Raw genomic sequence first — 24,717 nt, 5'->3', positions numbered from 1 at the left:
GACCAAAGACCTTAATATAAGGTCTGAAACTTTGAAACAACTCCAGGAAGCAGTAGGAAATTCACTGGAACAGACAGGTATAGGGAACGATTTCCTAAACAGAACTCAAAAGGCTCAGCATCTTAGAGAAGCAATGAACAAATGGGACTCCATCAAACTAAAAAGCTTCTGCACAGCAAAGGAAATAGTCACCAGACTCAAGAGACAGCCCACAGAAGAAAATCTTTGCCAGCTACTCATCTGATAAGGGACTAATATCCAGAATCTACAGGGAACTCAAAAAACTCAGCCCCCAAAGAATCAACACCCCAAGGAAGAAAATGGGCACATGAATTAAATAGGGAATTCTCAAAGGAAGAGGTACAAATGGCCAGTAAATACCTGAAGACATGTTCAACTTCCCTGGTTATAAAAGAGATGCAAATCAAAACAATACTTAGATTTCATCTCACCCCAGTTAGAATGACCATATTCAAGGGTAATAACAACAATGAATGCTGGCTAGGATGTGGTGAAACAGGAACCCTGTAGACACTGTTGGTAGGAATGAAAATTAGTACAACCACCATGGAAAGCAGTATGGAGTTCCTCAAAAAACTAGAGATAGAACTGCCATACAATCCACTGATACCGCTCCTGGGCACCCAAAGGAACGTAAGACAGGATACAGTGGAGACACCTGCACACCAATGCTCATCGCAGCACTATTCACAAGAGCCAAGCTTTGGAAACAACCCAGATACCCTACGAGTGATGAATGGATCAAGAAAATTTGGTATATATACACAATGGAGTATTACTCAGCCAAAAGGAATAATGAAGGTAAATGAATGAAATTGGAGGACATCATGTTAAGTGAAGTTAGCCAGGTTAAGAAACACAAATGCCGTATGTTTTCTCTCATACGTGGAAGATAGATTCATATACCTGTATGAAACAGAACTAAGAAACCTTTTGCAATTGCTTTAACTGGGTTGAGGTGGAGAGGGGGTTAAGGGGAGGGGGTTGAGGGGAAGAGATGATGGGAACAATGTATAATACAAGTCTAATTGGAATTATCAGTATGAATCCCCCGTGTATAATGAATCTATCCTAATAAAAAATTTATAAAAAATTGTTTTAAATGAGCAGTACTGGGGACCTAGGAACAATATCAGAAGGTATAAAAAAATCTGTGTAACTTAGGTACCAGAAGGAGAGAAGAGATGTAGGTATAGGAAAGTCTTTTGCCAGATGTAGTGGTGTATGCCTGTAATCCCCCATTTGGGAGGCTGAGGCAAGACAATCTTGAGTTCAAGACCAGCTGGGCTACATAGGGAGACCCTATCTCCAAGAAAAGAGGAAAATAAAGTATTTTAAAAATAACAAGTGAAAACTTTTCCTATTTTGTGAAAGGCACCATTCACAAATTCTAAAGGTCCAGTGAACCCTAAACAGATTAAATGCAAAAGAAACACACCTACATTCATCCTAATCAAATTGCTAAAAACCAAAGACAAAGGAAAAAACCTTGACAATGGCTAAAGCAAATCAGTAATCATAGCTTTTTCATCAGAAACCGTGGAGGCCTGAAACCAGTGAAATGACACCTTTAATGTACTCAAAACAACTGTTGAAAGCCGGCCCTAGTAGCATAGGCCTGTAATTCCAGCACTCGGGAGGCAGGATGATTGAGAGTCTGAGGCCAGCTGGGGCTACATAGTTAAGACCCTGTCTCAAAAGAAAAAAGGAAGGTGGACACAAGTGGCTCATGCCTGTAAACTCTAGCTACTTGGGAGCAGAGATCAGGAGGATCAGAGTTCAAGGCCAGCCTGGGCAAACAGTGAGACCCTATCTTGAAAAATAAAAGGGCTAGCAGAGTGGCTCAAATGGTAGAGCACCTGCCTAGCAAGCACAGGGCCCCAAGTTCAAACCTTAGTACCACCAAAAATTAAAAAAAGATAGGTTAAAAGTAACTAGAAATCCACACAAAAACCTGTACCATAAATGTTCACAGCAGCATTATTTAATAATAGCCAAAACCCAGAAACAACAGAAATTCCATTAACTGATGAATGGAAACACAAAAGGGGCATATCCATATAACGGAATATCACTCAGTCAAAAGGAATGAAGTAAACCAGGAGTGGTGGAACATGCCTGTAATCCCAACACTCCACAGGGTGAGGCAGAAGGTTGTAAGTTTGAGGACAGCCTGAACTACATAGCTAAGGTCCTGTCTCAAACAAATAACAAAACCAAAAAAAAAAAAAAAGAAAAAGAAAAACAGAATGAAGTACTGATATATGCCACAACTATGTTCATTTATGAGGAATCTTAAAAATTATTGTGCTCCCCATGTACAACTAATCTATGCTAATAAAAATGCTGCAAATACCATGCTAAGTGAAGAGGCCAGTCACTGAGTCCACCATGAATCTCAGGTTTCATGTATGTGGCATGCCAGAATAGGCAATCTCTAGCCAGAAAGCAGGCTGGTGGTCACCTAGAATTGCAGACTGGAAACAGAGAGTGACCACTAAGGGACTTGGGGCTCATTCTGCAGTGGTATAAATGTCCTGAGTGGGGGCAGCTTGGTGGTACAGCATTTGCCTCACAGGCAAAGTCCCAGGTTCTAAAGTAAGATCGTGATGATGGCTATCTAACTCTAAAGCTGTTTTTTAAAAAGTAAATGCAAGGTTCGGAGGTGTGGCTCAACAGGGAGCACACTTACCTAGCAAGGCCAAAGCCGGGAGTGCAAACTCCAGTGCAGCCGAAAAAAAAAAGGAAATGCAAACAAAAAGAAAGCAGAAATGGATGGGTTTTTTGGAGGGTAGGCGCTGGAGAATGAATTAGGGCCTTGTGTATGCTAAGCTTGTGCTCCACCACTGAGTTACATTCCAGTTTCAGAATGGCTATATCAAATATCAGAGTAAGCGGACTTCAGAACAAAGGTGTATGGTCAAGGACAAAGAGGAACACTATATAATGACAGAAGAGTCAATTCTGAATGTGTATACTGGTAACAACAGAGTTTTAAAATATTCAGCAGAACTGATATGACTGAAAGAAGAAACACAGTCACAATTAAAGAGAATTTGAAATTCCTCTCTTTGCCATGTGCTAGTGGCTCACGCCTATAATCCTAGCTATTGAGGAGGCAGAGATCAGAAGGATTGAGGTTTGAAGCCAGCCAGGGCAAATAGCTCTCCAAACCCTATCTCAAAAAATTCATCACAAAAAAGGGCTGATCACCAACAACAGGTGTTGGCGAGGATGCGAGGAAAAAGGAACCCTCTTACACTGTTGGTGGGAATGTAAACTAGTACAACCACTCTGGAAAAAAATTTGGAGGCTACTTAAAAAGCTAGACATTGATCTACCATTTGATCCAGCAATACCACTCTTGGGGATATACCAAAAGACTGTGACAGAGGCACCTGCGCACCCATGTTTACTGCGGCACTATTCACAATAGCCAAGTTATGGAAACAGCCAAGATGCCCCACCACTGACGAATGGATTAAGAAAATGTGGTATCTATACACAATGGAATTTTATGCAGCCATGAAGAAGAACGAAATGTCATTCGCTGGTAAATGGATGGAATTGGAGAACATCATTCTGAGTGAGGTTAGCCTGGACCAAAAGACCAAAAATCATATGTTCTCCCTCATATGTGGACATTAGATCAAGGGCAAACACAACAATGGGATTGGACTTTGAACACATGATAAAAGCGAGAGCACACAAGGGAGGGGTGAGGATAGGTAAGAAACCTAAAAAATTAGCTAGCATTTGTTGCCCTCAACGCAGAGAAACTAAAGCAGATACCTTAAAAGCAGCTGAGGCCAACAGGAGAAGGGGACCAGGAACTAGAGAAAAGGTGAGATCAAAAAGAATTAACCTAGAAGGTAACACACACGAACAAGAAATTAATGTGAGTCAACTCCCTGTATAGCTATCCCTATCTCAACCAGTAAAAACCCTTGTTCCTTCCTATTATTGCTTATACTCTCTCTACAACAAAATTAGAATAAGGGCAAAATAGTTTCTGCCGGGTATTGAGGGGGTGGGGGGCAGAGGGAGGGGGCGGAGTGGATGGTAAGGGAGGGGGTGGGGGCAGGGGGGAGAAATGACTCAAGCCTTGTATGCACATATGAATAATAAAAGAAAAAAAAAAGGGCTGATGGACTGGCTCAAGGTGTAGGCCCTAAGTTCAAGCCCCAGTCCAATTAAAAAAAAAAAAAAAAAAGCTGATTTTCTGACAGGATCAGTAAAACTGATAAACTTTTGACCAGTCTGAGAACAAAAGGACACAAATTACCAATATCAGGAATAAAAAGGGGATATTATAAACAGCTCCATGCCCACAAACTCATGAACTTGGGTAAAAATGGACCACTTCCTTGAAAGATAAGATCTACTAAAGCTCACTAAAAGAAATCAGACCTAGGGCTAGGGATGTAGCTGAATGGTAGAGCCAGGCCTATTAAGTATAAGGCCCTGGATTCAATTCCCAGAACCACACCAAAAAACAATAAATAAATTTTAAAAAGCTGATTCTAAAACTTATACAGGTTATAGAGCACCTACCTCGCAAGACTGAGCCCTGAGTTCAAACAGTACCTCCAAAAAATAAAACTTTATATAGAGAGTCAGGCAGGGTCGCACATACCTAAATCCCAGTACTCGGGAGGCTGAGGCCAGCCTGTGCTACACAAGGAGACCCTGTCTCAATAAATAAGTACAGCACATAGAGGGCTGAGGGCGCAGCTCAGGGGTAAAACTCATGCTTAGCATGTGTGAAGCCCTGGGTTCAATCCTCAGCACTAAAACAAGTCAAAGGCACTAGAAGACCTACAAACAAGAACAAAGTCTTTTTACCTGCTTTCTACACTTACTATCAACATACAATAGTCTAGAAAGTGCAGTATACACTGATGGACAGATGCAAGGATAAACAAAAAAAAAGTGTCAGAAATAGACAAGCCTACACAAATATGATAAACTGCTTATTGACAAAGGTATAAAAGTTAATCCAAAAAGAGCACTGGAATAAATGAACATCCATGGAAAACGTGAACCCTGACCACACTTTATACAAAATAATTAAATCAGTATCGATCTGATGTAAAAAGAATAAAGCCAAAGATAAAAAATTAGGAGAAAAATGTTTGTGATCTTGTGCTAGACGGAGTTCTCAGATACAACACAAAACCCCCAATTCATACCAGAAAAAAAATCATAAATTATACGTCTCTGAAATTAAACTTATTCTGTAAGACACTTAAAAGAATAAATAATGAGTGAGGCCATGGGGTTGATCCCTAGCACTGACAAAAAAAAAATGAAAATTTAAATCAATAAACTAGACTTAAGCTAGGAAAAAATACTTACAAATCATGTATCTGACAAAACAGCTTGTATTTAGAATAAAAGAACTTATAATTCAAAAGCATTCTGACAAATCCAAGAAGTCAGAGTCAAAAGACTTACACTGTGCCTCTGTTTACATGGCATTCTGGAATAAGCAAGCTATAGGGCTGGAGAACAGGCCAGCATTAAGGATGGGACCAGCCTCAAAGGGAAAACACGAGGGAGGGGCCCTGACAGGGGTGACGAGCTCATTCTGAGAATCGAACCCATGGCCTTGCACGTGATAAGTTCTACCAAGGTGCATCTCCAACCCACCCTTCTGTATCTGTATCAGGTGACATTTACATGTCTATTTATTTGTGAAAGCTCAGAACTGCACACTAAAGAGTGGATTTTACTGTATGACAAAAATGTCTTTTAAAAGCTGAGTGGAAACTAAGTACACTTAACTTGCTGATACATAAGCTGTAGAAACACCATTTACTTCTCAATTGGAGTAAAAGCTGGACGAGTACCGGGGAGCAGCTTACCGGTGTTGGGACTGTAGCCTGTCCAGTGGCTCAGCCTTTCGCTGAATCCCCTCCTGAAACACCGCGTCTGCTTTCTTGAAGTTTTCTCTAGCTTCATACTCCTCAGCCCATGAGATGTAGAACTGAGCAAGTGAAACGCCAATCCCCTGGCTGTGTAGATAGCTGTACATATCCAAAGGCTCATTGCATAAATGCCCCTGGAACAAATTCCAAGTGTGAACAGCCACGTTTTTCCACTTACTGAACACCCATTACCTGCCAATCGCTGGAGATACCATGCAAAATTCCTGCATTGAAGAAAATCCATCTACTACAACACGGGTCAAGGCCCATATTTGGAGGACACAAAAAAGGGACAAAAGTGAGCAATCAAGAAAAAGGGCCTTTAAAAAAGGACACAAAGCAAAAAAAGAAAGAAAGAAAGAAAGAAAAAAGGGGACCTAAAAGGCCTCAAAGAAGGGTAACATTTGAGCCTGGACTTGAAGGAGAAACGAATTTCCATCGGGTATAGAATGGGAGTGAGAGGAAAGAGCGTGAGCGAAGGCAGAAAAGAGTAACCCTCTACCAAGGTCCACACAAGAGGGGCGTCTGGAGAAAAAGCTACCCCACATGTGTGAATGGCGAGCTAATCAATTCTGAATTGGCCAGATAGTGAGTGAGTTACAAGCAAAGGAGTGATTTGGTCAAGTTGCATTAAGAAGGGAGTGGGAACTGGGTGCTGGTGGCTCATGCCTACAATCCTAGCTACTTGGGAGGCAGAGATCAGGAGGGTTGTGGTTTAAGGGCAGCCTCAAAAATACCTAACACACACAAAAAAAGGGCTGGCAGAGTGGTTCAAGTGACAGAACGCCCGCTAGCAAGCATGAGGCCCTGAGCTTAATCCCCAGTACCACCAAAAAAAAAGGGAGCAAAGCATGGAGACACACTCCTGTAATCCAAGCTACTCTTGAGATGGAGGCAGGATCCCAAGTTCGAGGCCAGCCTGGGCAAATTTAATCAGACCCTATCTCAAAGACAAAATACAAAAGCAAAAGGGCTGGGGCATGGCTCAAGTGGCAGAGTGCCTGCTTACCATGTATAAGGCCCTGTGGTACCACAAAAAAGGGACTTTGTAAGACTAGATACAATATAGATAATTTTAGTAGCAAAAGAGGAAAAAAAAAAGTCACTAAAAATTTCACATTGTAGCTGGGTGCTGGTGGCTCACAGCTATAATTCCAGTTATTTGGGAGGCAGAGATCAGGAGGATCGCCTAAGTTCAAGCCCCAGTACTCAAAAGAAAAAAAGTCTCCTAAGTCAGGATTCAGGCTACAAAAACAGAGCAGTACAGAAGCACTGCTGTTGGATCAACACCTGGGAGAGGACACAGAGGTGCTGGGCTTTAATGCAGACACAGTGACCCCATGGGGAGCAGCCAGGGGTAGGATAAGATGGCTCTACAGGATTTTCTCACATTGAGGTGGGAAGGCTACACCTTTGTATCTCCACAAGCAGTTGAGAGTTATAGCCAAGAAAAAGGGGAATGACATGGGGTGAGCCAGGGCTCTTCAGCAGGGGAATTCCCAGAGGGTTGCCAGCTATGCTAGAGAGGCAGCAACACCCAGCAATGGGAGGACTAAGTCCTTTGGTCCCGAAGGGCTGTCTGAACAGCGGGGCCCAGCAATACCAGAACAATTAGAAATGGGTCAAGGACAGGTGTATTCCAGCACTGCCAAGCCTGGCAGCTCAAGTACACAGTACCTACAGCATGCACCAACGGATCCCTGTTTCTGGGTATTTAAACAACTTCTAATTTTGCCCAATTATAATAATTCTAAGCCAGTCTGGGCAAATAGTTTGTGAGACCTTCTCAAAAATATCCAACACAAAACAGGGCTGGTGAAGTAGCTCAAGTGGTAGAGCAGCTGCCTAGCAAGCATGAGGCCATGAGCTCAAACCCCAGCACCGCACCGCACCACACACACACACACACACACACACACACACACACACACACACAAATTCTAAGATATCTTCATACATATGAACTTTCACATTTTACTTTACTCCCTTAAGGTAAATTTCTAGAAGTAGAACTATGCTAAAATAAGACACTTTCTAAAAGGATTGTACAAATTAAAATGCTAAAATTTAGTAAGTCACAAAAATGCCAGTTTCACCAGATCATTATCAACATTAAAAATTGAGTTTTTAATTTTGTATAAAAAATGGCATTTCAGCATCCTAATTAGAAACTGTTTACCACTAGAGAACTACCATTTCTCCTGTCTCTTTTTGGTGATATTAGAGTTTGAACTCAGAGCCTTGCACTTGGCTAGGCAGGATCTACCATTTGAACCATGGCTCTCCAGCCCTTTTTGCTTTAGTTATTTTTCTGAATAGGGTCTCAGGAAGCCACCTCCCTCATAGCTGGGATGACAGACATGGTGCCTCCAGACCCAGTATGTTGGTTCAGAGGGAGTCTTACTAATTTTTTGCTCCAGCTAGCCTGCAACTGCAATTCTCCTGATTGCTGCCGCCTGAGTAGCTGGGATTGTAGGCATAAGCCACTGTGCCCTGCCTTTCTCCTATTCCTTTAGTAAACAAAGAGAAGTCTTCATTCTCAGGTCTACCTGCTCCTGATCTGCTAGGCCTAGGTTAAGTCCTCCTTGTATGAGTCCCATGAACTCAGTACTTTCCCTTTTGTTACACTTGGAATGAATGACTCAGAGTCTATCTTCTCCAGTGAATGAAGCTACAGAGAAGCAGAAAACATCACTGTCTACTATAGCCATGTAGCCAGGATCTAGCACAACAAATTTCAATAGGTGAAATGCCCCATTTACACTTTTGACAAAAATGATTAGAGTTCCACAGTTTAAGTTTCGCAGTAATTTAGTAAATGGGATTTTCTCACTTATCCAAGTTAGTGATGTTTTCTCATATGTGACGTTGTTTTAGGAAAAGTTTTAATCCTGATTGTGTTATCAGTTTAAGATCCAATCTTTGATATCTATCACTATACAAAGTTTGACATGTCACACCTGTAGTGTTCTGAATGGCCCTGGTGCTCTTGTACATGGGATAGTCAGGAAAGATTATTCTGATTGTTGAATAAGAAATAACATAAATTAAAGAATAGTCTTGTTAGATGAACAGATTCAAAAGTTAAATAAACGTTTTTTGGCAACCTCTAAATAGCCAGCTAAAATAATTTTCCACCTTTAACTAAAAATATTGACTTTCTAGGAACATTTTTTTCTTACATTATAGAAACCACTTCTGAAAAAACTGACTGGAGAATTAAGTCAAAACAAAAGAAAGGAGTAGCACAAGGGATCCATCAGTTACATCTCTTGACCACCCCACAAAGAACAAGAATGCACCAGAGTTGGCCTTGCCCATGTACAAAAGTCACATTATTCTAGGGCTGGTCATGTGAATGTGACAAGTGTCTAGAGCAACACTTCTCAGAGTATGTGATGAAGGGCAGTTTCAGTGTACGTGTACATGCGTGCTAGTTAAAGGTTTCCATTTCATTGTGGACTGATATTTGTGTAAAATGCAATAAGCACAGAAGCTACTAAACAGTGATGACACATGTATCTGTCCTATCATATGCTTTTTTGATTTTAGGGGTTCTGTTCTGTTTATAAGACAGGGCTTCACTATGCTTCCCAAACTGGCCTGGAACTCACAATCTTCCTTCAAGTACTAACATTGGAAGCATGTGCCACCATGCCAGGCTCAAATTGTTGCCAAAGTTCCAAATGCTCTTTAAATTTTTGTACTTTATCTTGATCAGCACACAAATCATTCCTTCAGAAGTTCTGATCTAGACTATGTTTGGGCTTTTTGTTTGGGTTTTGGTTTTGGCAGTACTGGGGATCAAACCCAGGGCCTCAAATGTTAGGCAAGCACTGAGCTACCCCACCATGCTCCTTATTTCATGATTATGTCATTGCTCTTTATTACTAGCACCAGGTTAACATAAATAGAGAAACTATTCTAATCATTTTTAATAGCTCCCATTAAATATAATCACAGACTCCTCAATGAAAAGTCATTTTAGCAGTTCATCTGGTCTAATATTTGAAAAAAATGACATATAAGAATATTAGATAGGATAGGGCTGGTGGAGTGGCTCAAGTGGTAGAGTGTTTGACTAGCAAGTGTGAGGTCCTAAGTTCAAACCCCCAGTACTGCAAACAAATTAATTAATTAATTAAAAAAAATAATAAGATAGAATGAAGAAGATAGAATTGGTTCCTGAAATTAATATCCCTAAGATAACTTCTCTAACCTGTCGCTAAGATGTCAAGCTGTTTGCCAATGTCCTGCAGAAATCAAAGATGCATTGTATGCACCTTCAGGATTTACCTAATTTCCTATGCTTGTAATTGTTTGAAGTTTAAATAAGGCCTCCTCAACAAATATGATTTATCAAGAAATTGTATCCATTTCAATAGCCAGTATTTTGAGGGGCTGAAGATATAGCTAAGTGGCAGAGTGCTTGCCTCACACGTATGAGACCTTGGATTTGATCTCTAGCACTACCAGAAATTAAAAAAAAATTATATTAGAGTGGTTGTGAATAATTCTATTCTAAATATTTATTGCTTCCTTTCCCCAAATTTCTTTTAGAATAAAAGCAGTAAAATTAAAAAACCTAAGTCATGACTTAATGAAAAATGTATTTTCATTAAAAATACTTAAGAGTGTCCTGGAGATGAAAAAACAACAACAAAAAACCCTACGTGTCAGGATTGGTGGCATGGCTCAGTGGTAGAGTGGCTGCTTTGCAGACCTTTCTGGCTGTAGCAATACTATGTGAAAGAAGTCCAAGACCAACAAAAAACTATAACATCACTTTTTTATGGTGATGACTTTCATAAAGTGAAGAAAGGGACCGGAGGATCACCAAGAAAGCCTTTCCCCAAATAACTGTCCTACTGCCAAGTGTTGGCTCCTACGTCTCCTCCTCTAGTGCGGCTCATGGCCCAACTATGCTTAGAATCAATAAATAACCATACCCACTGAGAAATCTACAGACTTTATGACCAGTCTTAAAGGGGTATAAAACCTCGCACAGTATTTAGGCCCATCTTTAAGTAGAACCAACTCAACAAATACTAATATTTACCATCTACCAAATGGTTCAGGTTTTACTTTTTTTAATTGGATAATTGCAAAGAAATTTTCTTGGTTTAATATTTTAAACTCCTAGCCAGGCACCAGTGGTAACCCTAATTAAGTAACTAAGTAACCCCAGTTACTTGGGAGGCTGAGAGAGGGAATATTGTGGTTCAAGGCTAGCCCAGGCAAATAGTTCATAAGAACCCATCTCTAAAATAATCAGAGCAAAATGGACTAGAGGTGTGGTTCAGGCATTAGAGCACCTGCTTTCCAAGCACAAAACCCTGAGTTCAAACCCCAGTCTCACCAAATAATCATTAAACTCGGCCAGCATTTGAGAAGGACTTACCAATTTAAGCCAGAGACTGAGAAATCGAGGATCGCTGTAGTAACGTTTTTCTCCTTGTAGTGCTTCTACGGCTCTTTCTAATAACATTGACATGTTACTCTCCTTCCCCCCTTGAGGATAGTTTTGCTCTGTCCAGCTAATATACCTGAATGACAAGAAAAGGAAAAGAACATATTTTGAGCTAAAGGTGTACTTCTGTTCTGACTCCAAGCTCATTCTGGATTTCTTTAAGCAGAAATATCTCATATTTTGAAAGTATGTTTCCATACAGGCCCTGTGACATATCCTAAGCCTGCACTGCTCTAGCTGTTCTCAAGTGTCTCTAACACATGCCTTGGAGGACACTGGGAACAGAGACAGGAAGGGTCAGCTTCAGGCTACATGCCATAAACTCTAGAATTCTTCACTCTCAAGCACCTCAGGGGAACGGGGCTACACTCAATGACACAGCACTCGCCTGACACATGCAAGGGTCTGTTCCCAGCACTGCAGACAGACAAAACCCCCAACAAACCCCAAACCAGCAGATGTGTTGACTATTCTGGAGACTCCACTCTATACTCCGCCTTGGAGAAGCATAGCCAGAGGAATCATCTTGCTAATGTTCTCTTGTCCTTGTTAAACAAGACACTCACCTATCCCAAACATCCAGAGGGTCACTTCCAGCATAAAATCGGATTTCATATTCGAATGCCCTGAAATTTAAACAGAACATGTCAGCATGTGCAACACCTAGAACAACAGTAAATAAGCCTCAGTGCCATTTTTGGTCATACAGTAGGTATTTAGTACTGCCTAAATAACTGCACTGGAGTTTGAAAGAAGAACAGAAATAATTAAGAATCGGACTGATAACAGAACAAGAAAAATCAGAACAGCAAATTTCAAAACAACATGTGGAAAAGCAGTATTGTGCAGCAATTAAAAGTATCAGAAAATGACATAGATTCAAACGCAGTTCTACCATTCACTAGCACAGTGACAGCGGACAGCTTCGTAAACTGCTTTCGGTTTCCTCATCTATAATATTACTCATTTTATTAGTTTTACTAGTCTTAAATGTAAAGTGTTCAGTCATACCAAGTACTCAATAAATGATACCTTTTATTTTTATGTAACAACAGTACTGAACAACCCCCCCCCACACACATACATAGAGAAATAATAAATTGAAGAAAAATTAAGCCAAGCATGATGGTGCATGCTTGTAATCCGAACATATAGGAGACTTAGGCAAGAAAATCTTGAGTTCCAGTTCAACCTGGGCTACATATAGAGACCCTATCTCAAAACACCAAAAAAGATTAAAAAAAAAGGAATAAGAAAAATTCTAGGGAGAATATTAGTCAGAGAAGAGCAATACCATAGTAGTCAAAGAAAGTGTAAAATATGACCATAAAGAGCTGAGAAAGGCAGACAGCTAAGACTAAATGAAGACTAACCAGTTAGAGAAGTATTGTGTAATAAGCCACAATTTGTATAAATGATTAACAAAAACTATTTAAGAACTTATGTTTTCTATAAAAATAAAACAGTTCCTGACATGAAAGAATTTATCCTGTTAGTAAGACAAAGCACACAAATGAAAAATAAGCCAATAATACAAAGCAGCATTGTACTATAGTATATCTGCCAAGAATAGACAGTAAAGGCTTTAAGAAGTCAAAAAGAAGCCAGCTGCGGTAGTTCAGATCTGTAATCCCAACACTTGGGATGCTAACGCAGGAGGGTCTTGAGTTTGAGGCTGGTCTGAACTATGTAGAGTTCAAGGCCAAGTCTGGGTTACATACACAGACAGTATATTTTAAAAAATAATAGTAAGTCAGCCAGGTGCTAGTGGCTCACGCCTAGTTACTCAGGAGGCAGAGATCAGGAGGATCAAGGTTCAAAGCTAGCCCAGACAAATAGTTCACAAGACCCTAATTCGAAAAACCCTTTGAAAAAAGGGCTGGTGGAGTGGCTCAAGGGGCCTGAGTTCAAACTCCAGTACCACAAAAAAAAAAAAAGTATTATAGAAGCAGCCTCAAAGGTGTAACTCTGAGCAACCATAAGATCACAAAGAAAAATGGAATTTTCTACTACAGCACTGGCTAGCACGTGCAAGGCCTGGGGTTCAATTCCCAACAGAGCAAATAAACAAGAGGGCTGGGGGTGGTGCCAAGAGAGAAAGAAATTAAAGTTGAGTAAGAATGAAGCTGTGAAGGTGGGAGCTCCTCTAAACTGAATTAGGTTAGTATTGAGAATAAATGGAAACATCTGGAGAGGTAAGGTGTCCCTGGGTTTAACATAAATTTAAAGACTGGATCCCACCTGCTCAGGCCACTGTTAGTTCTTTATCTTAAATATGAAAAGACCTCTAAAAGATTAATCAAGCAACATTATAGGAAGGCACAATATGAGGTTAATACGGTAATTTAAGTATGAGATAATGAGATTATCTGCAGGAATGATGAAAAAATGAAATCTAAGACATTACTGATAAAAATCAGCACTCCTCCAAGCGGATCTATAGATTCAATGTAATCCAGCCAAGACCCCAGCAGGCTCTTTTCTAGAAATTGACAGGATGATTTTACCATTTGTTTAGGAAGGCAAAGGACCAAAAATAGAGTAATTTTGAAAAGGAACGGAACTTGAACTCACTCTACCTGACTTACTAGGTAAAGCTCAGCAAGACAACGTGCAGTTGGTGAAAGGCTGGATGACCACGGCACTGGGACATAACAGTCTGGAAATAACCACACTTAGCATGCAGTCAAGTGATGTTTGGAGGAGGAGGTACTAGGGATTGAACCCAGGGCCTGTATATTCAAGGCAAGCACTTTACCACTTAGCTACATCCCCAATCGTCTGGGAAATGATATTGGATAAGAAACCCAAAGCAATTCAACAAGGAAAGAAAAAAAATCTCTAACAAATGCAGGCAGAAGCTCTCGGCCCTAGCGCCATCTTCCTAGACACCTCTGCGCAATGAGAGCCAAGTGGAGAAAGAAGCGAGTGCGCAGACCGAAGCGCAAAAGAAGAAAGATGAGGCAGAGGTCCAAGTAAACAGCCTGTGCACCCGCGGAGGCCAGAAGAGCAGGAATAAGGAATGCCGGAGGCCGGGAGGGGGCGCTGGTACAAGTTGTTGGGCTGCATGCTTCTTGTCTAGACTTTGTCTCAGTGGATCTGGAGCTATCATCACCAAGACCAGCTCTGAGAGCCTACTACCCACCTTGCTCATGACCAAATTGTCCCTGTTGGTCCTTTGCCCTGGACCTGTGGCATTCTGGACTAGTTCTGTTCTCAGTTGTGGCCGAATGTGATGCATGTACAATAAACCATCTCTTTTGTGTCAGCTAAAGAATCAAAAAAAAACAAAAAAAACAAATGCAGGCAGAATACTAGATAGAGCCATATTGGTAGTGGTGGACACTTTAACCTCACATTGTGCACAAGGATAAATTTAAGATGAGTCATATACCTAATATAAAGCTAAGACAAAATTAGGGCTGGGGACATGACTTACGTGGTAAAGAGCTTTGCCAAGACAAAGAAATGAAGCTAATATTTGTGATTTTGGAGCAGGACACAATAAGCACTAACCATGAAAGAGGGTGTGGCTCAAGTGGCAGAGCACCTGCTTAGCAAGTGCAGGACCTTGAGTTCAAACCCCAGTACCACCCAAAATTTAAATAAATAATTTAAGATAATTTTTAAAGCACTAACCCTAGAAGAAAAACACTAATTAACTGAACATCAAAATTAAAAACTTGGTGGTTTAAAAAATACCAAGAAAACAGCCACGTTCTGAGAAAAAAATATTTGCAACGCATTTGATCAAGGACTTGCATAGAGTTGATAAAGAACTCGTGCAAGCTAATTTAAAAACTGGACAAAACATCTGAACACATACACCACAAAAGATACAGAAAGCCAACAAGCGTGTCACTCTCATTGGTCACCAACGGAATGCAAAGTACAGCCACAGTGAGCTCCAACTCCGTACCAACAGGATGGCTAAATGAAAAAGAGGGAGCATCCTATAAACTGAAGTGGACTCTTACACCCTCGACAGGAGTCCAAAATATGACAACCACTTTGGCAAGCTGGCAGTTTCTTCAAATGTTAAACATACATCTGTTCTATGATCCAGCAATCTACTCAAAGAAAAGAAAGAGGACTGGCGGAGTGGCTAGGGTGGTAGCCTGCCTGCCCAGCAAGTGTGAGGTCCTGAGTTCAAACTCCAAAACAAGAAAAAAAAAAAAAAGTATTAGCCAGGCGCCAGTAGCTCGTACCTATAATTCTAGCTATTCAGGAGGCAGAGATCAGGAGGATCAGAGTTCAAAGCCAGCCTGGGCAAATAGCTCTTGAGACCCTATCTTGAAAAAACCCATCACAAAAAGGGGCTGGTGGAGTGGCTCAAGGGGCCTGAGTTCAAGCCCCAGTACCAGAAAAAAAAAGAAAATCTCCACATGTCCACAAAAAAACCTTGTCCAAGAAATGTCCATGGCAGCTTTATTCACAAAGCACAAAACTGAGAGAACTGAAACGTTCACCAATAGTGAATGTGTAAACAGAGTGCTACTCAGAAACACAGGGGCAATCTACTGCACATGTACATGATAAAGCCTCAAAGATACGCTGAATGAAGGGACTGTAAGGTTTTACTTATATAAACTTCTACAACAGGCAAGCCGGCACGATGGCACATACCTGTAATCTCAGCCCTAAGGAGTTCAAGGTCATCCTGGGTTACACAGCAAGACCCTGTCTCAAAAAAAAAAAAAAAAAAACAAGAGCTGGCATGGCAGCATATGCCTGTGATCCCAGCTATGCTGGGAGAAGAGGTCACAGGTAGAAGATCATGAAAAGCAACTAAAGCAAAAAGGGCTGGGCACATGAAACAAAACAACAACAAATAAATACAAGAAAATGAAACAAAAGTTCTTAAACAGGCAAAAGTATCCTGTGGTGAAGAAATTGGAGCTGCTTCCTGAGGGAGGGGAAGCATGACAGGGCTGGGGATTGAGAACTTTTTGAAGAACTAGGTTTTGTCTTGAAAACACATCAAAATTGATTAAACAGTACACAAAAATCTGAGCTCTGTACTGCATTTAAATTATACTTAAGAGCAATCTCTAGGGCTGGGGGTATAGCTCAGTGGAAGAGTGCATGCTTAGCATTCAAGGGGCTCTGGGTTCAATCACCAGCAACCAAAAAATAAAATAAAAAAACATCAGGCTAGGCACAGTGGCTCACACCTGTAACCTTAACTACTTGGGAGGCTGAGATTAGAGGATCACCATTGGAAGCCAGGCAAAGCAAATAATTTGTGAGACCCCATTTCCAAAATAACCAGAGCAAAATGCGCTGGAGGCGTGGCTCACGCAGTTAGAGTGCCTGCTTTGTAAGCACAAAGCCCTGAGTTCAAACCCCAGTTCCAAAAAAAAACACTAGTCCTTTGCAACCATCTAAATAAAATTAGAATGAGAAGCAGTAAGTATGCTCACTCAGGAGTTTTGGTGCCATTAACCAAAACAGAGAGGCAGAAAAAGAGGTCATTTTAAGAAGAGATTCATTAATTTAATACACTAGGTGAAATATCCCTCAGGGCTAGACCAGGTAACCTAGCATGAGGTGAAAATAGCCCTAGTTAAAAGCGCATTTAATGCACCTAACCTACCAGACATCAGAGCTTAGCCACACAGCACACTGCAGAGCACCTGTTGTTTACCCGTGAACATGTGGCTGACCTGGCTACAGTTCACTGCTGCTCCCATGCATGGCAACACAGTCCTGCTGCACATCCTGGCCCCGTGCAAAGATCCAGTTGCACAGTCTGGTTTCTGCTAAATGTATATCATTTTCACACCAGCAGAGTCAAAAACCCTACGCTGAACCATCTCAGGTTGGAATGGTCTGCATATGTCATGGGTAGAAAAAGACACAAGACAAAAAAAAAGAGGTGCCAATGGTAGTTTAACAATCCTGAAAAATTTGAATAGCATAAGAACAAAAGGCTAACAACAGAGACTCAGGTGAAACATAGTAGGAAGTCAACAAGAAAAAAGGGAGAACAGTTAAGAGAAGTAGAAAAGCTAGAGTAATGTCACAGAGACCAGGAAGGAACACTAGGAAAAAAATACCACTGTCTCTGAAGCAAAATCACAAAATAAGGCTTGTAAAGATCCAATGAAACAAATAAGGAAACACATTACATTTAAACCCAAAATTCTAATTTGACTATGTTGACAGAATCTTTTTGATCAGAGATTGAAGGTTAGGGGATTTTCGTTCAACATACGAAAATCAATAAACGTAATAAACCACATTAACAGAAGCAAAGACAAAAACCACTTGATCATCTCAATAGATGCAGAAAAAGCCTTTGATAAGATCCAACACCATTTCATGATAAAAGCTCTAAGAAAACTAGGAATAGAAGGAAAGTACCTCAACAATATAAAAGCTATATATGACAAACCTACAGCCAGCATTATACTTCACGCAGAAAAACTGAAACCATTCCCTCTAAAATCAGGAACTAGACAAAGATGCCCACTATCTCCACTCCTATTCAACATAGCACTGGAATTCCTAGCCAGAGCAATTAGGCAAGAAAGAATAAAAGGAATATAAATAGGTAAAGAAACTGTCAAAATATCCCTATTTGCAGATGACATGATCCTATACCTTAAAGACCCAAAAAACTCTACTCAGAAGCTTCTAGACATCATCAATAGCTATAGCAAGGTAGCAGGATATAAAATCAACATAGAAAAATCATTAGCATTTCTATACACTAACAATGAGCAAACGGAAAAAGAATGTATGAAAACAATTCCATTTACAATAGCCTCAAACAAAATCAAATACCTAGGTGTAAACCTAACAAAAGATGTGAAAGACCTCTACAAGGAAAACTATAAACTTCTAAAGAAAGATTGAGGAAGACTATAGAAAGTGGAGAGATCTCCCATGCTCATGGATTGGTAGAATCAACATAGTAAAAATGTCAATACTCCCAAAAGTAATCTACATGTTTAATGCAATTCCCATCAAAATACCAATGACATTCATTAAAGAGATTGAAAAATCTACTGTTAAATTTATATGGAAACACAAGAGGCCACGAATAGCCAAGGCAATACTCAGTCAAAAGAACAATGCAGGAGGTATCACAATACCTGACTTCAAACTATATTACAAAGCAATAACAATAAAAACAGCATGGTACCGGCACAAAAACAGACATGAAGACCAGTGGAACAGAATAGAGGATCCAGATATGAAGCCACACAACTATGAGCAACTTATCTTTGACAAAGGAGCTAAAAATATACGATGGGGAAATAGCAGCCTCTTCAACAAAAACTGCTGGGAAAACTGGTTAGCAGTCTGCAAAAAACTGAAACTAGATCCATGTATATCACCCTATACCAAGATTAACTCAAAATGCATCAAAGATCTTAATATCAGACCCCAAACTCTTTAAGTTGATACAAGAAAGAGTAGGAAATACTCTGGAGTTAGTAGGTATAGGTAAGAACTTTCTCAATGAAACCCCAGCAGCACAGCAACTAAGAGATAGCATAGATAAATGGGACCTCATAAAACTAAAAAGCTTCTGTTCATCAAAAGAAATGGTCTCTAAACTGAAGAGAACACCCACAGAGTGGGAGAAAATATTTGCCAATTATACATCAGACAAAGGACTGATAACCAGAATATACAGGGAACTTAAAAAACTAAATTCTCCCAAAACTAATGAACCAATAAAGAAATGGGCATGTGAACTAAACAGAACTTTCTCAAAAGAAGAAATTCAAATGGCCAGAAAACACATGAAAAAATGCTCACCATCTCTAGCAATAAAGGAAATGCAAATTAAAACCACACTAAGATTCCACCTCACCCCTGTTAGAATAGCCATCATCAGCAACACCACCAACAACAGGTGTTGGCGAGGATGCGGGGGGAAAAAGGAACCCTCTTACACTGTTGGTGGGAATGTAGACTAGTACAACCACTCTGGAAAAAAATTTGGAGGCTACTTAAAAAGCTGGACATCGATCTACCATTTGATCCAGCAATACCACTCTTGGGGATATACCCAAAAGACTGTTACTCCAGAGGCACCTGCACATCCATGTTTATTGCGGCACTATTCACAATAGCCAAGTTATGGAAACAGCCAAGATGCCCCAGCACTGACGAATGGATTAAGAAAATGTGGTATCTATACACAGTGGAATTTTATGCAGCCATGAAGAAGAACGAAATGTTATCATTTGCTGGTAAATGGATGGAATTGGAGAACATCATTCTGAGTGAGGTTAGCCTGGCTCAAAAAACCAAAAATCATATGTTCTCCCTCATATGTGGACATTAGATCAAGGGCAAACACAACAAGGGGATTGGACTATGAGCACATGATAAAAGCGAGAGCACACAAGGGAGGGGTGAGGATAGGTAAGACACCTAAAAAACTAGCTAGCATTTGTTGCCCTTAACGCAGAGAAACTAAAGCAGATACCTTAAAGCAACTGAGGCCAATAGGAAAAGGGGAACAGGTACTAGAGAAAAGGTTAGATCAAAAAGAATTAACCTAGAAGGTAACACCCAGGCACAGGAAATCAATGTGAGTCAATGCCCTGTATAGCTATCCTTATCTCAACCAGCAAAACCCCTTGTTCCTTCCTATTATTGCTTATACTCTCTCTACAACAAAATTAGAGATAAGAGCAAAATAGTTTCTGCTGGGTATTGAGGCGGGGGAGCGGGAGGGGGCGGAGTGGGTGGTAAGGGAGGGGGTGGGGGCAGGGGGGAGAAATGAACCAAGCCTTGTATGCACATATGAATAATAAAAGAAAAATGAAAAAAAAATTAATACTTTAGTTTCCTTAAAAAAAAAAAAAAAACGTTTATCAAAACATGTACTAGGACTGGGAATGTGGCTCAAGTTGGGGAACACTGACCTAGCAAGCTTGAGGCCCTGAGTTCAAATTCCAGTACCACAAAAAAGTATAAAAGGAGAAAAAGATCCATAGTTTTATCTGTTCAGCTTTTATTTGTCCAAGAGTTTAAGTCATTCTGATTAATTTCTAGTACGAATTCATTTTCCCTCAGGTTACATGATCTTCACAGACCATTGTTTCTGTCACATTCTCAAAAATACTTTTCTAGAAGTCAGTAATTGAGTACACATAAAAGATAGCAGGTTTGGGATGGGGGTTAGCCCAGTGGTACAGGTAGAGTGCTTGTGTCGCATGCAGGAGGCCGCAAGTTTGAACCCTAGTACTACAAAAAAAAGAAAAGGAAAAAGAAAAAAGACAGGTTCATTCCTTCCCCAGTGCTCAGAATCCAAGGAGGTGACATAACTGCTTACTAATGAACAGGTAAGTCTGTTTAGGAGTTCAGAATGACATAATTATACTTTTGGGACACACTGATATGATACTTGCTTTACTCTGGTATCATTGCCCGATATAAATTATATTTTTATAGGTAAGAGTTTGGTTGCTCCACAATCAAATGAAATCCTACAGCCTTTGCCCTTAACAGTACCTGAGGCATTCTTGAGACAGCTGTAAAAGGAGAAAGCTGGTGTGAATAGAGTCTCATACTGATTTCTGAAGAACACTCTTGATGCTACCCTGCTAGACCACACCTAGCTATCTACCAGGGTTGGGGACAAATCCACCCACCGCTTCTGCTGCTGAAGAGCAGTGTTGCAGGCAGATTCCTGCTGGGCCAAGGCTCCCTGCAGTGTGGACATGATCCTCCCGTGCCGTAAGGGTTGTACATTTTCTTTACTCAGCTCCCATTCATCCCCTGCCAGGGACATGGCTTCACTGTGAAGATGGAAACAAGAGTACATCTGATATCAACATTAATTTACATAGCACTAGATTGTACAAATGTTTTCAAATAGGACATTAATCATGATCTTTGGAGCTGAATATGGTGGGCTGCATATTAATAATGTTGCAGGACTGGAGGTGTGGCCCAAGCGGTAGAGCACCTGCTTTGCAGGAGTGAAGTGCTGAGTTCAAATCCCAGTCCTACCAAAATATAAATTAATTAATAAAAGAAAATGAAACAATATTATTGCACTCCTAAGCTTCTGAGCCTGCCACCTGGTTTCCAGGTTTATGGCTACAGTATTGCCCAATAGTTTTGTTGATAGTGCTAGAAAAATAAAGTATAAGGCAAAAAAGAAATTTTAGAAAAAGTGTTATAAATTTTGGAAAGTACATCAAAACCAAAAACGAAACAGCAGTTCTGTGCCTGGCACTGAATGTATCACCTACTTTACTAAAAAATTAACAGTCACTGGGTGTGATGGTACATGCCTGTAATCCCAGCTACTCTACTTGGGAAGCAGACATCAGGACTGGGGTTCAAGTCTAACTTGGGCAAAAAGTTAGCAAGACCCCTTTCCAACCAACAAGTTGGTCGTGGTGATGTACATCTATAATCCCAGCTATGCAGGGATAGAGGTAGGAAATTGAGGTTCAAGGCTGGCTCCCAGGCCAAAACACAAGACCCTACCTGAAAAATAACTAAAGCAAAAAAAGCTCATGACCCTGAGTTCAACCCCAGTACTACCAAAAAAAAATTTAAAAAAAGCCAAGTGTTCGTTAGACAAACACCCCATGTTTTAACTGATGACATAAAACTGAAGTTTGTATACTGTACACAGGTAGACCAGAACAGAAGCAGACAAAAACACAGTGTGCTGGTCAAAACTAACCTCCAAATTCTACTAAGCCTCTAGTAGGGGAATCCCCAAAACTTTTCAGCAACAACCACAATTATGGGGGCTGTACTCTACTTCAGAGCTCTCCAGCTGTCAGCCTAACTCCTGACTAAGACACATTGTCTCTGGATTTAAAACAAAAAGACACATAGGCACTAATTTTCAAAATACAGTGTATGTTACATGGACTTTAGTCTAGATGAAGTAGAAACTCTTTTAAAGAAAGCCAATGATGAGCCGGTGACGTGGCTCACGCCAGTAACCCTAGCTAAATAAGGAGGCTGAAATCACAGATCCAGTTCAGCAGGGAAGTTTGCCAGACTCCATCTCAATGGAGTGACAGGCAGGAAACAAAAAATAGGAGGGTAGCCGCTTAGGTCAGCAAGAGTAAAAAGGGAGACCCCATCTCCAAAATAACCAGGGCCAAAGAGGCTGGAGGCGGGGCTTAAGCAGATAGACACCTGCCTCACAAATGGCAAGCCCTGAGTTCAAACCCCTGTACTGCCAAAAAAAAAAAAGAAAGCAACTTTGGGCTGGGGATATGGCTCAGTGTCTACCTAGCATGCACAGGCCCTGGGTTCGATCCCCAACACCACACACACACACAAAAAAAGTAACTGTGAGTAATCATTTGGATTGTAATTCTATCTTTTAGACTATTTTGTGTGAGCTCTGTAAAAGTAAGGATCATATCATTTCTTCTTGTATCTATGGTCTAATAAAGGACGTGGCAGTAGGAAACACAGAAAACTGTTGAATTCATCGGAATTTCTTTTCTTGCTCTTAAGTCAATGATGACAATGCCCCAGGTAAATGTCCTAAACTGAGCTACAAGTGCCCCTCCTGCCTCTTCCCAGACTTGCTCCTCCCAGTCTTCCCTCACCTCAGATAAACGCAATTCTTCCATTCTTCCTGTTGCTCAAGCCAAAAATCTTACCGACAAACTTGATGCCCCTCTCACACTCGTCAGATTAGTCAGCCTGTCCCTAAATCCTGCTAGGGCCAACTTTAAAATCTATCCAGAAATCCACTGTTGTCAGCCTCACTCAAGGGGGCCCTTTCTCTTGCCTGGATTATTTCAATAAGGTCTTAACTGGTCCTTGGCCTCCATCCTTTCTGCCTCTGGTCTATTCAACACTGCAGCCAAGTGAGCCCATTTAACCCCACGTCAGATCTGATCTTTGCTTTGCTCAGAACCTTCCAGTGATTTTCAATCAGAGAGAAAGCCAAGCACTTACAATGCTGCATAGTCACCTTTTTAAACTTAATTTCCTCCTATTCTCCTGGTTCATTGTGCTCCAATGACAATGACCTTGAACGTGCCAGGGCAGCTTCCTTCCCCAACTCGAAACCCAGCCAGATACATTCATACCTACATACCTGTGTGTGTGTGTGCTGGAAATGGAACCCAGGGCCTTGTGCATGGTAGGCAAATGCTCTTACCACTGAGCTATACCCCCCCAGCCCACCCCAAGCCTTTCTAATACCGCACAACCCCCATCACCAAAGCTCCCTATCCCCCTTTGGTTTATATTACTGACCTCCACCTCATTTTTACTTTGTCATGTTTATTGCCTATCTTGCACCTTCATCTCTCTCCAGAACTTAAGCTTCAGGAGTGTGGGGATTTTTGTCTTTGGTTTATTGGCTATCCCCAGTTTATTGGCTGCATAGTAGACGGTCAATAAACTTAAGCCCATGACATGGCATTTATCTGGATATTGTGGATTTCATAATGAAAATGCCTATTTAATTCCAACGAGAAGTGCTGTACACTTTTTATACAGGGAAAAGCGGTAAACGTGAAGAGAAAGGCTTTTTAGGTCTCTACACTACTGGCATCAAAACACCTATCATTACTTGAGCACTTATTTGGAAGCAATTACTTTGCAAATGCTTTGAATTCTCCCTGAGCCCCTGGAGGAAGCTTTAACACCAGCACGCTCCCTATAGAAGTCACTTCCAAAGTCAAAGACGCGAACCACGCTACAGCGTCCAGACCTTCTGCACCCCGGACCCAAAGCCCCCCTTGCTTTGAGACTGCAGTCGGGACTTCCCCCTTCGCCCCGGCGTCCCCTCCACAGCTCTGTCCCGGGCCCCCGCAGACCCAGCCTCCGGCAGCTCTTCTCCCGTCCCTACCTCAGAGCGACCCCTTCCTTCTTTGTCGTCGCCATCCTGCATTCCCGGCTGTTGCCCTCGTCTTGCGGCGGACCTTCCCTCAGGGCCGCCGACCGTCAGGGCTTCCTCCAGCAACCAAAAGAAGAAATCAGGGTGTGCTCCGAGACAAAAAGCATGCGTCCGACTCCCTCCTTTCTAAACCGCCAAGTTTCGAATTTAACGGTCCCGCGCGGCCGACGTGGCCACGCCCCTCCGCTCCTCCCCACATGCGCCTCTCTCAAGGCATTCTGGGGCTTGTAGTTTATCCCGCCGTTACTCCGACTGGTCGCGGTGCACACTGGGAGTTGTAGTTCCCCGTGGGTAAATGGCTGCCCAGGTGCAATAGGCTTAAGCACTAAGCATTCTATTCAGGTGCTTTCTGCCTCTCGGTTCCAGGACGGGTGTCTGAACAGAGAGAGGGACACTTTAAGCACCAGAAGGTCTTTGATGCTTTGAGAGTAAGG

General features: G+C 41.3%; 1 protein-coding gene across 1 annotated transcript in view; it reads right to left on the bottom strand.

The window, feature by feature from the left end:
* Bub1b (BUB1 mitotic checkpoint serine/threonine kinase B) overlaps window positions 1–24,451 on the bottom strand; it is a 57,783-nt gene extending 33,332 nt beyond the window's left edge. The window contains exons 1-5 of the mRNA XM_074065654.1: window positions 24,236–24,451; window positions 21,042–21,188; window positions 11,988–12,047; window positions 11,353–11,497; window positions 5,889–6,085 (exon numbers count right to left, since the gene is read on the bottom strand). Coding sequence (XP_073921755.1) covers window positions 5,889–6,085; window positions 11,353–11,497; window positions 11,988–12,047; window positions 21,042–21,188; window positions 24,236–24,270 — 584 coding nt within the window. The 5' untranslated portion in view covers window positions 24,271–24,451. The remainder of the gene's footprint in view (window positions 1–5,888; window positions 6,086–11,352; window positions 11,498–11,987; window positions 12,048–21,041; window positions 21,189–24,235) is intronic.
* Between the last annotated feature and the right edge of the window lie 266 nt (window positions 24,452–24,717).

This window comes from Castor canadensis, chromosome 2 (genome assembly GCF_047511655.1).
Source record: "Castor canadensis chromosome 2, mCasCan1.hap1v2, whole genome shotgun sequence".
In the NCBI taxonomy this organism is placed as follows: domain Eukaryota; kingdom Metazoa; phylum Chordata; class Mammalia; order Rodentia; family Castoridae; genus Castor; species Castor canadensis.
This window is presented reverse-complemented; position numbering and strand designations above follow the sequence as displayed.